The sequence below is a fragment of the Lepisosteus oculatus genome, chromosome 27, assembly GCF_040954835.1.
Source record: "Lepisosteus oculatus isolate fLepOcu1 chromosome 27, fLepOcu1.hap2, whole genome shotgun sequence".
Lineage (NCBI taxonomy): Eukaryota > Metazoa > Chordata > Actinopteri > Semionotiformes > Lepisosteidae > Lepisosteus > Lepisosteus oculatus.
In genome coordinates, this window is record NC_090722.1 from 2707713 (window position 1) to 2721483 (window position 13771).

Here is a 13771-nt window from a genome sequence, read left to right on the forward strand (position 1 = left end):
CCCCACAGTGGCCTTTATATAGTCAAGACTGCTGGGCTTCAGCTCCTACACACAGCTGTCTAACCAGGTGTTAAATTGTGAACCATAACGAGCTGCTGATTGAATCACTCAAGTATCAATTACAGAAGACATCATTAATTATATTCTTTCCATAGACCTTATCCTCAGGGTTTAGGAATCATGGCGACAAGAACTGAAATTGAAGCCCAGTGCTTCAGATAGTCATGAGCTGGATTAGTACTAATATCAGCAGTGACATCCTCCAGTAGTGCAGGTCAGGGGTGGTCACAGGGACAGCTGGCACACAAAAAACTCTGTAATTGTTTAATGCAAAAAATAACTGAATTAGATAACGAGACAACAAGTTTAATTGCAAAGCTGAATATTTTGTTACTCTTGTTCTTTGTCCAGAGATATTTTTTTTTCATTTCAGATTTCATCTCCCAGATTAAAGATTAAATTTTTCTGAGCACTGAGAGGAAAATATCTGGGCCCTAGATTGAAATATTTCAAGTCCAGTCTTGTTTTCTCAGTTAATGTCATGTGGGAGAGGATTAGTGATAATTAAAATCTATGAAAGCACAAGTTCCTGCATTCAGAATGGGGAATTAATGATACTGTAGCTCTTAAAGCACTTAATTCACGAGTGACCATTTGGACAGCACAGTGGTGTGGATTAAGGACTGCAGCCTCACAGTTCCTGGGGTTGATGTCCATCTGAATTTCCTGCTGTGTGGAGCTTGCATGTCTTCCATGTGGATTTTTTGTATGGGACCAGTTTGCTCCCATTTTAGAAAGGCAACCTGGCTTTTCAAAGTAGTTTACATGTATGTAAAAAGTAATGTCAATGATTAAAAAATTGCAGTTGGAGAAAGTGTGGACATTCAAAGGAAATGATCGATTATGGGAGAAAGTGAATCCAAGGAAGATACAGGAAGAATGGAAACAGGATAAAAGAGATTAGAAATTGGTGAATGGAAACAGTGCTTGAGCCACACACCTCACCTCAATGAACTGAATTATCCTTTTACTCAGCTTGAGAGAACCAGCAGAGGCCATTTTTAACAATGGAATTGGGCCCAGTGGTGTCACTCCTTTACTATAACAGCTGAACAAGTGAAACAAGTGAAACAACTGTTTTCAATGGGTCCTGACACAAGGTTATACTTTGCAGAAGTGTCATGACCAACTCAGCCCTAAATTCCATAACCTCTTTCAGAAGTCACTTCCCACAATTAAAGGTCTAAGGTTGTGGCAGATAAGTGTTCCCCTGATTTTATTACTGTTGTAATAATTAATAATAATTTCTTACACGTATATAGTGCTTTTCTGCACACTCCACTCAAAGTGCTTTACAGGTAATAGGGTCCCTCCACCACCACCAGTGTGCAGCCCCACCTGGATGATGCTCCAGTCCTCTCACACACACCAGCTCTCAGTGGGGAGGAGAGCAGAGTGATGAAGCCAGTTCAGAGATGGGAATTATTAGGAGGCCATGATTAATAAGTGCCAGGGGGAAATTTAGCCAGGACACCAGGGTATCACCCCTAATAATTTTGAGAAACACTCTATGATTTTTAATGAAAACATAGAGTCACGGCCTCTGTTTTACATCTCATTTGAAGGACAGAACCTTTTTTTACAGTATTGTGTCCCCATTGCTACAACTGGGGCATTAGGACCCACACAGACAACAGAGTGAGAGCCCCCTACTGGTCTCACTAATACCTCTTCCAGCAGCAACCTAAGCTTTCCCAGGAGTCTCTCATCCAGGTACTGGCCAGGCTCATACCTGCTGAGCTTCAGTGGGCTGCAAGCTGTGAGTTGCACAGTGATAGAGTTGCTAAATTTGTTCTACAGTAATATACAGTATAACACGCTAACCCGACACTGGTCATTGCCTTGGCACAGCTCACAACACTGTTTTTTTTGTATTAAAGTCACTGATGAGATTTCATTTTTAAGTTACACCATGAAAGATAATGATAATATCAAATGCGGCAATAAAAATGTGGGTTTTGTATTCTGCAAAGCTCAGAAGCTTTTACTATTCTCAGGTTTAGTCTGATTCTTCTATGCTTTAGCATAAAGAATCAGTGCAAGAGCTGCACACTGCCAGAGGCTCAAAACACAAAGCAACAGAGCTCCTCTCAGCTCTGATTTTGCCCTGGAGCTGAAATGCTCGTCAGTTATTAAATGCTGCCCCCTGCTGAGAAAATATTGAAGAGGTCACTGAAATATAAAAACAATCTTTTCTTAGTATGTCATATTCTGTTGGTGTTTTGGTCACACTATATTTATGTCATATTTACAGTATGTCAAATTTCTATCACATTGCAAATTAATTGAAACCCATCAGACTGAGTCTTTTCTCTTTATAAACTACATGTTTAACCTCATTTATGAGTTGAGTAAACTACCTGTTAAGCATCTCCAATCCTGGTCCTGAAGGGCCAATGCACCTGTGGGTTTTCAGGTGTCTTCAGAAACGGGAGCTGTTGATGAAATTCAATTCAACTACTGATGAGCTCATTTATGTTAAGAGTCGATCTGGGATAAAACCTACAGATAGACTGATCTTCAGGAACCAGGATTAGTAACCACTGCTACACTGCTGCATCATCTTGTCAGGGTTGTGAATGATTTGCTGGCTACATCTGACTCAGGGGCTCTCAGTATTCTTATGCACCTTGATATTAGTGCCCCTTTGTGCTCAAATCTTGCTCAAATGCTTGCAGACATTCATGTCTATCAAATGTGCTGTTTTTAACTGGTTCCTCTTTCATTTGACGGGCAGGCAGCATTTTGTTTCTCATGGTCCTCATAAATCCCTCATGGCCCCAGTCAATCGAGGTGTGCCTCAGGGTTCAGTCTTGGGCCTATTGCTCTTCATTATCTATATGCCCCTTCTCACTCAGATCATACGCAAACATGGTCTTCAGATTCATTGTTATGCAGAAAATACATTTTGCAGATTTCCATTAATACCTCTTCACCCTCTGATCTTTCACCTTCATCACTTATCTCTTGACTGTGTAACATGAAACTCTTGCTGACAGCAAATTCCTTGAAACTTAAAAGTAACTGGTTTGGAGCAAATGTCAGCTGGGAACACTTTGGGGAGCTTCACAGTAATGGCGGATGGCTTCTCCATGAAGGCATCGGGTACAGGCAGAAATCTGGAAGTCACACTTAATCCTCTCCTTTCTTTTAAGCCCCATGTGAAAAATTTGATTCAAAATCTTTTTTCAACTTACAAAAATGTCCCCATATCAGGCAATTTCTATAAATGTCTGATGCTGAGGGCTCAATTCATTTATTGATAACATCAAGGCAGCTGTGTGCTCTATAGGCCTCCTAGTATTCTTCTCAGTAAGTTGCAATATGTGTAAATGTCTGAAGCTACCTGTAGGACTTCTATCCCACACCAGAACAGGGCAGCGTATCACTCCTACTCTTAAATCTATACATTGCTCCCCTATAAAGTCATGTATTCAATGAGATCTTACTGACTTTTAAAGCTCTGAACAACCAAACTCCTTCATATTTACACTCCTTACCATATTCTCCACTCAGCTGAGGCTGGTCCCTTGCTCACTATACCTGGGACTAAATCTCAGACTCTCAGTGACTGTCTTTTCTGTCTCTGCTCCATTGTTATGGAATTCCCTTCCACCAACTCCTCAAGAGACAAATTCTAGGATTCTTTTTGAATCTAAACTGAAACTCACCTTATTACTAGGGGAATGTTTGATTGTCGTACGATTTATCTTGAAGTTTTTATGTTTTACTTTTTATTGTATTTTCCCTCATAATCATCATTCCTTAATCATTATGTACAGTGCCCTTGGGTCTAGAAAGGTATTTTATAAACAAAAAAATTGCAATATTTTGTTTCATGATAAAACATTTTACAAATAAAATACAATTGGAACATTTTGGTGTAAACACGCTGAACAAACAGCACATCACCCAGCCCTACTGTGAAGCATGGTGGAGACAGTAGTGTTGCTGTTCTGCTTCTCACTGCTGCTCAGCAAGCACCGGGTATGTTGTCAAACATAAGGGCAAAACAGATGAAGCAAAACCCAGGAACTTACTAGAGAAATATTTTCAGGCCAAAGCTACATCAGAATAAAGTGCAGATCCTTCTGTAGACATGTGCACCATTACTACAGAGACATGCAGCTATGATTGCTAGGAAGGGAGCTGCTACCAAATAAATTGAATTCATGCGTTTGAGTACTTATACAATCGACATACAGAACTGTGATACCTTCACCCTCAGCTTACAAACATGAGGGAAAGAATTAAGAGCAGGAAGAATTACAGATGACAGGAGAACATTTGACATGTAAAGTCTCCTCATAGTTGATAACTGAACAGCTGTTTCTTGAAGGTGTCATTACAGTAACCTCAACAACACAGCTAGTTAGTTCCAGACAATCACAACCCATTAAATGTTTTTCCTTGTACTCTCCTTCATGTGATTTCATTGTTCCACTTTGATTAAATCCTGCATTGACTTAATCACTGTTTACTGGACTAATCATTGCTGCAGAGACAGTCTTGAATTTCACTTGAAACTTCTAGGGTGCTACCTAATCCTCTTAAAATTGGCATCAGTTGCAAGTAGTAGGTGAAGTATACCTGAACTCAGACATCCACCAGCATAGGTGAAGAAAAGTTGTGATAGAGCACCTCTTGAAATTACTCCAACACAACTCAGACATTTGCATCATTTCCATCCAGCATTGGATTTATTAACTAGTTCTGCACCCTTCTTTAGAGGCACTAGAAGATGTTTCAAGTGTCACCTGAATGAGATCATTTCCTTTATTAGAAGGAGGGGGAGCATGTACTATAACACCACCTAGGATTTACAGGCTATTTTAATTGACTCAAAAGGCAGAAGAAACTTCCACATCTGCTGCTCTCCTCCCAGGACCAGGTCACAGGGTGCTCAGACCTGGCACCTCTGGACTCGGCCATCTTTGCACACAATCCAGAGGATTCCTCGGTCATAGGACACATGCCTGGCCACACCAGCTGCCCTTAGAGCCCACCATCTACTGCCAAAGGGGTTACAGGCATCAATACCAAGCCTGCAGGAAAAGGCACAGGGTTAGATCAGCCTAGAATTAGGACAGTCATTCATGCACCCATGTGTTATCCCTTCCCCCAGCTCACCTCTTGAAGACCACTCCATTCCTGTTCACCCCATACACACTGCCATCTGAGCCCACCTCCACCAGGGACAGGGAGCCCTGAATGGGGTACCACCTGTCAGAGCCTTTGCAGGAATCCCCACTCACATCCAGCTTGACAAAGATCTGGTCCAGCCTGTTCACTCCCCAGCAGCCAAAAGGCCCACAGGAATAGTACTTGAGGGAGCCCACAACAGGAATCCAGGGGATGTTGCCCTGGCCAGCATACTGCAGCACAGGCCCGCTGTTCAGGCAGAAGATGGAATTGGCAGCATTGACACCAACCACAAACTTGTCTCCACCAGCATCAATCTGGATGAGGGAGCCTGCAGAGGAGAGCAAGGAATACAGCTGTTCTCAGCAGGGAGCTGTGCAGTGCACATTTGTTACAAGGGAGTGAAATAGCCACCTTCAGCCAGAACACTCATGGACAGGTAGCCTGGCAGAGCCAGATGGATTCTGGGAGAGACCCAAAAGCTACCATTTCCAACCTCTCTAGATCAGCTGTAGCCTCACCTGGCTGCACTCGGATCCACCTTCCTCCAAGCCACTTGAACACAAGGCTGGCGACACTCACACTCCAGAGTCCTGCTGACCCCACACTCGCATGTTTCCCCTTCATGGCCAGAGAGACCCAGCTGTTGCCCTGGTAGATGACCAGGTTGTCTGCATTGTCGACTCCACACACCCTTCCAGCACCAGCATCTATCTGCTTCAGACTGCCAGGCACAGCCCGACACTGCAGGGCTCCAGCCACAGACACTGGGGAAGAGAGGATACCACTGGGTCAATGATCACCAGCAAGATCAGGTGGAATCAGGCTAGGGTTTAGGCAACATAGAATCATTTGCATTTGACACATTAAGTGACTAATCAAGACACAGGGCAGGAGAAACAAGCCAACATTAGTGCATCAGCTAAAGTGAACAAAAGTTGTTACACATAGGGGAGTATAAACAAGTTCTTGCAGAACTTCACAGCATTCAAGACATTAATTTAATACAAACAGTACTTAAAGCATTACTTAAGCAAACACCTATACTCAAGATCCAATTAGCAACACACAGTTATTCCACCTCTAGCAGCCCTTACACTACTGCTTTGAATTTAATTAAAGCAACATCCAAACCTTACCTAGAAGGCATCCCACAAGCAAACACAACACACAGCCTCTCACTTCCATCTTTAATGAGTGATCTCACCAATCTCACACATACAGTAATACAACCCCCAGCAGTGGCCTTTATATACTTAAGACTGCTGGGCTTCAGCTCCTACACACACCTGTCTAACCAGGTGTTGAATTGAACTATAACGAGCTGCTAATTTAATTATTTCAATTGCAGAAGACTGAATCACTGGGCACATTTAAAGTTCTGAGTTTGTGGAAAACTTCTGTAATTATACCTATAGCTAAAAAAATACCCCTAATGAATAAAATGATTTCTGTCCAGTAGCACTAACTTCAAAACAACATTAAAGCCCCTCTTGTGTTAAATGTGGGCTAAAATAGTTTTAATAAAACTAAATGCTTGACATTTAGTTCCAGTCCTCATCCTGAAGGGTCAATGTACAGTGCCCATTGGTTTTCTAGGTGTCTTCAGAAATGGAAGCTGTTAACAAAGTCCATTTAAGATACGGAGGAACTGATTTATGTTAAGAGTTCATCTGGGATAAAAACCTGCAGACACATTATCCTTCCAGAACCAGCATTAGTAACCACTGCTACATGTGAATGAGTTGATAGTTGCATCTGACTTGGAAGCCATACTGTACATATTCTTATAATCCTTGATTTTAATATGGCTTTTGACACAGTTTATATTTTCATGCTGCTCTGAAGCTTGCAGACATTCTTGACTATCAATTGGGCTGTCTTTAAATGTGTAGGCACAATGTCAGGACAGCCCAAATGAAGCAGACCACAGTTGTGAGATTTATTTTCCTCCTTTATTCACAATGTGTGCACAATGGGAGTTCCACAATACAATTCGAGCTCAAAGATACATAGCAAGCACCAGACGTTAAATGCACTTTCAGGTGGGGGTGGCTGATCAGTTTTGGATTTTTTGTGAACCCTGGACTGCTTTGATCTCTCTCAGTTGGTGAAATTTCCCACCCGTGTCTGTGGTGAGCCCCTTGATCTTGTTTGCGCTTGTTTGCAGAATGCCTCTACAATTTGCAATATTCATGACATTGACCTACATATTTCTGATCGCAAAGCTGTATTATTTAATGTCTGTATCCCTCTTTCATCAGTGAGATGAAAATGCACAAATTCATTTTGGAAATCTGAAATCTCTGAACCACTCTGATTTCTCGAATGCTGTGCTTAGTATTCCCCTTTTACAAAACTGGTCGTCTACAGGAATTGACCTAGTCAATGATCTAAACAGTGTGATGAATAGTACTTTGGATAAACTCGCTCAGTTTTCTTCAAGTGCTCCTCCCCATGGTATACACAATCTGAAACTAGCTGGATGGTGTCTGGAACCATCTGGCCCTGTGCTTCACACTCAGGCTCATAATGAACACCTGCAAGTCAACAGATTGTCACGTTCGTAACCCCTTCTCTTAAGGACGCTCCAGCCCTTCCTTGTTTTCTACTCATCCCCCTCACCTGCTCCCTGTTCCAACCCCCTTTTCAGTTCTCCTTAAAAGCCAGGCGCTCACTCTAGTCTGGGCTTTGTATTGGTTTCTGTACCAGGTGAGGCTGGGACCTGAAAGTTCCTGTTTCTTGTTTTTATTCTGTTTGTCTTGGATGGGCTGCCTGGTTTTGGCTTTTTGCCTACTCTTGGACTCCCCCTAGGACTTATTTCTGGATTGTTTGCCTTGGTCACACCTCCCCCCAAACACCAGTACACCATGGACGTGCCCCCTGTTTTCATTCCTGACTCCTGCATGCCTTTTTCCCTGTGTTTCCTCACTCTACCCTAGATTGTGTTGTCTGCATAGGGTCCTGAAAGAATGCTTTATTACACAGAGTTGCTCCAGCTCCTACATCCCTGATACAATTAGCTTAGGACTAGGACATCATAAACTCCTCTTTGTTTCACGAAACCCCCTGACAACTCTGCTTTCTCTGCCACCCCTGACCTCTCTCTTAAATCTATGCAATTGTTTCAATCAAAGATTGATGCTATACAACTACAATGATCTGAATCAAGCCTCAGCCCAGTTCTTCCAGTTTACCTTAGTTAACTCCCATCAAGTTAAAAAAATAACCACCTATAAAAGAGCTTCCTGTTGCCTAGATCCCATCCCTACCTCTCTACTGAAAGCTTGTCTCCCAGACATCTGCCCGTTAATTTTCAACCTCATCAACATCCCTTTCCCTGGGTGTGTTCCCTACTGCCTTAAAGAGGGCATCTATCACTCTTATATTGAAGAAACCTTGCTTGGACTCAGAAGTAATGATGAACTACAGACCAATCTCTAATCTATTGAATGTTTTAGAACATGTTGTTGCACATCAGCTACAGGCACATACTATATGCTAGCTAATGACTTGTTCAAGTCATTGGAGTCTGGCTTCTGCTCAAATCATAACACAGACTGCGTTTGTCAGAGTTGTGAACAATTTACTTATTGCCTCTGACTCAGGGGCTATAAGTATCCTTTTGTTGTTTGATCTTAGTGTTGCTTTTGATACAGTAATTCATTTCGTGTTGCTAAATCGCTTGTAAGCTTTCTTGTCTATGAGCGGTACTGACTTTTTTATTATTGATATGCTCCATAATGGCCAGATTATATGCAAACATGGTCTTCAGTTTCACTGTTCTGCAGCTGATACTCAGAGTTGTGTTAAAACCTCTTCCCCCTCTGGTCTCCCCCCTCCTTCACTTGTCTCTTGTATGCGTGACATCAAACTCTGGTCGACATCAAATTCCCTGAAGCAAAATAGTGACAAAACTGAAATGTTACTGGCAGCAAATCTCAGCTGGATAAATTCTCACAGTCATGGCTGATGGCTTCTCCATTCATGTGTCAGCCACAGTCAGGAATCTGGAAGTCACAGTTGATCCTCTACTGTCTTTCGAGGCTCTTGTGAAAAACTTGTTCAGGACATCTTTCTTTCACCTTAGAAATATAGCCCACATTAGGCAATTTCAATCAGTGTCCGATGCCGAGAGCCTGATCATCAAGGCTTGATTTCTGCAAGTCTTTACTCTACGGGCTCCCAAACCCTCTTCTCAACATCTTGCAACATGTTCAAAACTCTGCAGCTAGACTTCCCAGTCACACCACACCCTGGCAGGATATTTAAAGTCATATATTTATCAAAGATCTTGTTACTGACTTTCAAGACTCTAAACCATCTGGCTCCATCATTCATCTCTGAACTCCTCCATGTTTACACTCCGGTCAGGTGAGGCTGGTCCTCTGCTCACTGTCCCCAGGACTAAACCACGGAGCTTCGGTGACCAAGCCTTCTCTGTCCCTGCTCCAAGTGTTGTGGAATGATCTCCTCAGATGAGAGACAGCTTTTTTAACTCTCTTTAAATCTAAAATTAAAATTGACCTTTTTACCAAGGCCTACGTTCGATTGCCTACAGTCAATGTCAGTGTTCTTGTTTTTTTTCTTCATTTGCTTTTATTGTACTTTTCTTGTCTTTTTCTTTATTCATGATGTACAGTGTCCTTGGGGTTGGAAATCAGTGTGATAATGGCCATCAGAGGTGAAATGAGAAACAATAGGCTTGGAGAGATCTTTAATCTTCACAGCCCTGATATGTTTCTCTAAAAGAGTAGGGGTGTAACACCAGCATCCTGGCCAAATTTCCCATTGGCCCTTACCAATCATGGCCTCCTAATAATCCCCATCTATGAACTGGCTACAACACTCTGCTCTCCTCCCCACTGAGAGCTGATGTGTGGGGAGCGTTCTGGCGCACTATGGCTGCCGTCGCATCATCCAGGTGGGGCTGCACACTGGTGGTGGTGGAGGGGATCCCCATTACCTGTAAAGCGCTTTGAGTGGAGTGTCCAGAAAAGCGCTATATAAGTGTAAGCAATTATTAAATTATGTTCTCTGAAGCGGTCTCCAAGTCTCCTTCCTGTTTCCCCAATGTAGATGGCTGGGCATTTATTGCTCCATAGCAACCCCAGGCCATGGGAATGTTGAACTTGGTGTCCCCTTCTTGAACTGCAGAGATAGTACATTCCCCCCCCAGCCCAATGGTCCCTGGAAACCAGTTCATACCAACTCTTATCAGGGTGTTGTAGCACCACCATCCAGTCCTCTCCATCAAGGGTGTATTAAAACTCCCTTACCAGTCCATTAAACTACTCAGCTGTCTATTAATAAACATAACAAGGAAAATGCTTCACTAGTACTTGCTTGAATTTTGCTGCAGCTGTTTTCCACTCATTTTTGAAAGTCTACCCTATCCCCACTGAGACCCAGCCCAGGACTGCACACCCTAATGACAGCTGGATCAGCTGCTATTGCAGGACTCAGGGAGTTTGCATTCACTAAACAAGAAAAAAATAGATTTACTGGTATAAAAATGGGCCCTTTAGCAGAATGAGCAGTCGCACCAATGCAGCCAGCTCATCTGTTCCTTGTCATCCTAATCCACTAAGAATAAAGATGGCAAATGTTCCATTTTCTTAAGGTACTTTCATAATTTCTACTGGTGCTTCATATTTGTTTCACTGACCACTTTGAGGAAGATAAGATACGCCCGGGAAGTGAGATAATATAATTTGTGTTTTTGCAAACTATGCAGTCTAGGGGCTTGACAGGCTTTGGGCTCAAATATATATAAAGATGCTGCCTGTCCTTGGTCAGTAAGATAAGGGGCATGTATTTGGTAAGCTGGCTGTACACCCAGAACATTAAATTAACTTGTCTAGTCTGCAACTTAGATATAATTAATTGGCAGGTGTTGCTGTTTAATCACTTGTTTAGATTATGTCATAGTAACTCTTTGTGTTTTAAGGTATAAAGGACCCTCTTCAGCTACTTAAGTCTGGTGGTTGCAAGCCAGACTTCCATTTTCATATGAATAAAGATACTTCTGCTTCACAGACACCTGAACTTTGTCATTTGTTTGACACTACAACTGCAATCAAGTCCTTTAGGGTGACTTTGTCAGTGCTTAATCAGGCAGAAGAATATTTGTTTCAGAAAGTTCCTTTGGTCTTTCACCCTCTTCAAAAAGCCTAAATTTAATTTAGTACTTCTACAATGCTACTCTACCTCATCTTCCTAATTTAGGATCACCTAAACATTTAACTAGGTGAGCTAGACTAGAACCAACACATCCATGCAGGTTAGGTTTATCTTTTTGCTTCTTAGATCCCTGAAGTTACTTCATTCCCATTAAATATTCCATTCCTATAATTATCTACATAACCAGTTCTCAATTCACACTTTTCCTTTATCCCTAGCCTTCCAAAAAGTAAGGGCATCTTACTGTGGCTGCTTCCACAAACTTGAAACAAGATTTCACAATTATTCCCTTTAACCTCCATATTAATGATTTTCTATGGTAAATTACATTTCTCCTCCTCAGCTCTTAGGGCTTCTATGTAGAAGCAAAGCCTTTTAGGCTCATCCATCACCCTTCTTTGCTGGTAAGGCAAGAAAAGTGCATGATTAGATGCAACTGTTGTCTTCCCAATGAGGTCTTAAGGAGGGCCTTCATTTCACTTCATAAAGTGATATTAGGCCTTATGATCAGATTAAGGAAAAAAAAACCAAACCAACCCACATACACCATCTAGGATTTCCAGGTTATTTTATTTGGCTCAGAAGGCAGAAGAAACTTCTACAACTGCTGCTCTTCCCAGGCCATACAGGCTGCTCAGACCTGGCATCTCTGGACTCGTCCATCTTTGCACACAATCCAGAGGATTCCTCGGTCATAGGACACATGCCTGGCCACACCAGCTGCCCTTAGAGCCCACCATCTACTGCCAAAGGGGTTACAGGCATCAATACCAACCCTGCAGGAAAAGGAACAGGATTAGAGCAGCCTAGAATTAGGACAGTCATTCATGCACCCACGTGCGTTATCCCCTCCACCAGCTCACCTCTTGAAGACCACTCCATTCCTGTTCACCCCATACACACTGCCATCTGAGCCCACCTCCACCAGGGACAGGGAGCCCTGAATGGGGTACCACCTGTCAGAGCCTCTGCAGGAATCCCCACTCACATCCAGCTTGACGAAGATCTGGTCCAACCTATTCACTCCCCAGCAGCCAAATGGCCCACAGGAATAGTACTTGAGGGAGCCTGCAACATTAATCCAGGGGATATTGCCCAGGCCAGCATAATGCAGCACAGGCCCGCTGTTCAGGCAGAAGATGGAATTGGCAGCATTGACACCAACCACAAACTTGTCTCCACCAGCATCAATCTGGATGAGGGAGCCTGCAGAGGAGAACAAGAAATATAGCTGTTCTCAGCAGGGGGCAGCGCAGTGCACATTTGTTACAAGGGAGTGAAATAGCCACCTTCAGCCAGAACGCTCATTGACAGGTTGCCTGGCAGACCCAGATGGATTCTAGGAGAGACCCAAAAGCTACCATTTCCAACCCCTATAGATCAGCTGTAGCCTCACCTGGTTGCACTCGGATCCACCTTCCTCCAAGCCACTTGAACACAAGGCTGGCGAGACTCACACTCCAGAGCCCTGCTGGCCCCACACTCACATGTTTCCCCTTCATGGCCAGAGAGACCCAGCTGTTGCCCTGGTAGCTGACCAGGTTGTCTGCATTGTCGACTCCACACACCCTTCCAGCACCAGCATCTATCTGCTTCAGACTGCCAGGCACAGCCCGACACTGCAGGGCTCCAGCCACAGACACTGGGGAGGAGAGGACACCACTGGGTCAGAGACCACCAGCCAGATCAGCTGGAAGGAGCCTGGGCTTTAAGCAACATACAATCATGAGCATTTGTTGCTTTGACTACTGAAGATACAGGACAGGAGAAACATCTCTTCACTTAGTAGTTTTCACACATGGTATAGCTTATAGACCAGTGTTCACAGAACTTCAATAATAGATGGAAACTTCCAAATCATGGATTGAATCCAATCAGTACTCCAGACTTTTTAGCATTGCGCAGTTATTCCTCCTCTAGTAGCCCTTATGCTGCTGCTGCTGCTTTTAATTAAAGCAATATACAAACCTTACCTAGAAGGCATCCCACAAGCAAACACAACACACAGCCTCTCCCTTCCATGTTGATAAGTGATCCCACAAACCTCATGTAGACTATTAGCCCCAGCAGTGGCCTTTATATAGTCAAGACTGCTGGGCTTCAGCTCCTACACTCACCTGACTACCCAGGTGTAAAATTAAAGTATAACGAGCTACTGATTGAATCCTTCAAGTTTTAATTACAGAAGACATAATTATTTGAACTCTTTCCACAGAACACATCCCCAAGCTCCGCGCTCAAAATCCTGATGAATCTGATTAGGACTAATCTCAGCAGGGCCATCCTCTTGTAATACAGGCCAAGGGTAGTCACTAACCTGGTGTAAGAGGACTTGCTCTGAAACATATTGCTAATTTAAATATTCGGTTACTCTTGTCACAGACCC

At 43.1% G+C, this 13771-nt stretch overlaps 2 protein-coding genes across 2 annotated transcripts; both read right to left on the reverse strand.

The window, feature by feature from the left end:
* Nucleotides 1-4045: 4045 nt before the first annotated feature.
* On the reverse strand, nt 4046-6421 carry LOC107075463 (fish-egg lectin-like). Its single transcript, XM_069184933.1, has 4 exons — nt 6342-6421; nt 5724-5969; nt 5191-5533; nt 4046-5105 (listed from the first exon to the last, which is right to left on the reverse strand). The coding sequence occupies exons 1-4, from the start codon at nt 6388-6390 to the stop codon at nt 4964-4966; spliced, it is 780 nt and encodes a 259-aa protein (XP_069041034.1). The 5' UTR covers nt 6391-6421; the 3' UTR covers nt 4046-4963.
* A 5515-nt stretch (nt 6422-11936) lies between these two features.
* Nucleotides 11937-13430, reverse strand: LOC102697916 (fish-egg lectin-like). The gene is made up of 4 exons (XM_015336677.2): nt 13359-13430; nt 12782-13027; nt 12249-12591; nt 11937-12161 (listed from the first exon to the last, which is right to left on the reverse strand). The coding sequence occupies exons 1-4, from the start codon at nt 13405-13407 to the stop codon at nt 12020-12022; spliced, it is 780 nt and encodes a 259-aa protein (XP_015192163.2). The 5' UTR covers nt 13408-13430; the 3' UTR covers nt 11937-12019.
* Between the last annotated feature and the right edge of the window lie 341 nt (nt 13431-13771).

Coding starts and splice junctions, on each gene's coding strand:
- LOC107075463 (XM_069184933.1), bottom strand. CDS start 6,390: ATGGAAGTGAGAGGCTGTGTGTTGTGTTTGCTTGTGGGATGCCTTCTA. Junction 5,970..6,341: donor GCTTGTGGGATGCCTTCTAG/GTAAGGTTTGGA, acceptor TCTCTTCCCCAG/TGTCTGTGGCTGGAGCCCTG. Junction 5,106..5,190: donor AATGGAGTGGTCTTCAAGAG/GTGAGCTGGGGG, acceptor CTTTTCCTGCAG/GCTTGGTATTGATGCCTGTA.
- LOC102697916 (XM_015336677.2), bottom strand. CDS start 13,407: ATGGAAGGGAGAGGCTGTGTGTTGTGTTTGCTTGTGGGATGCCTTCTA. Junction 12,592..12,781: donor GTGGATCCGAGTGCAACCAG/GTGAGGCTACAG, acceptor TCTCCTCTGCAG/GCTCCCTCATCCAGATTGAT. Junction 12,162..12,248: donor AATGGAGTGGTCTTCAAGAG/GTGAGCTGGTGG, acceptor CTTTTCCTGCAG/GGTTGGTATTGATGCCTGTA.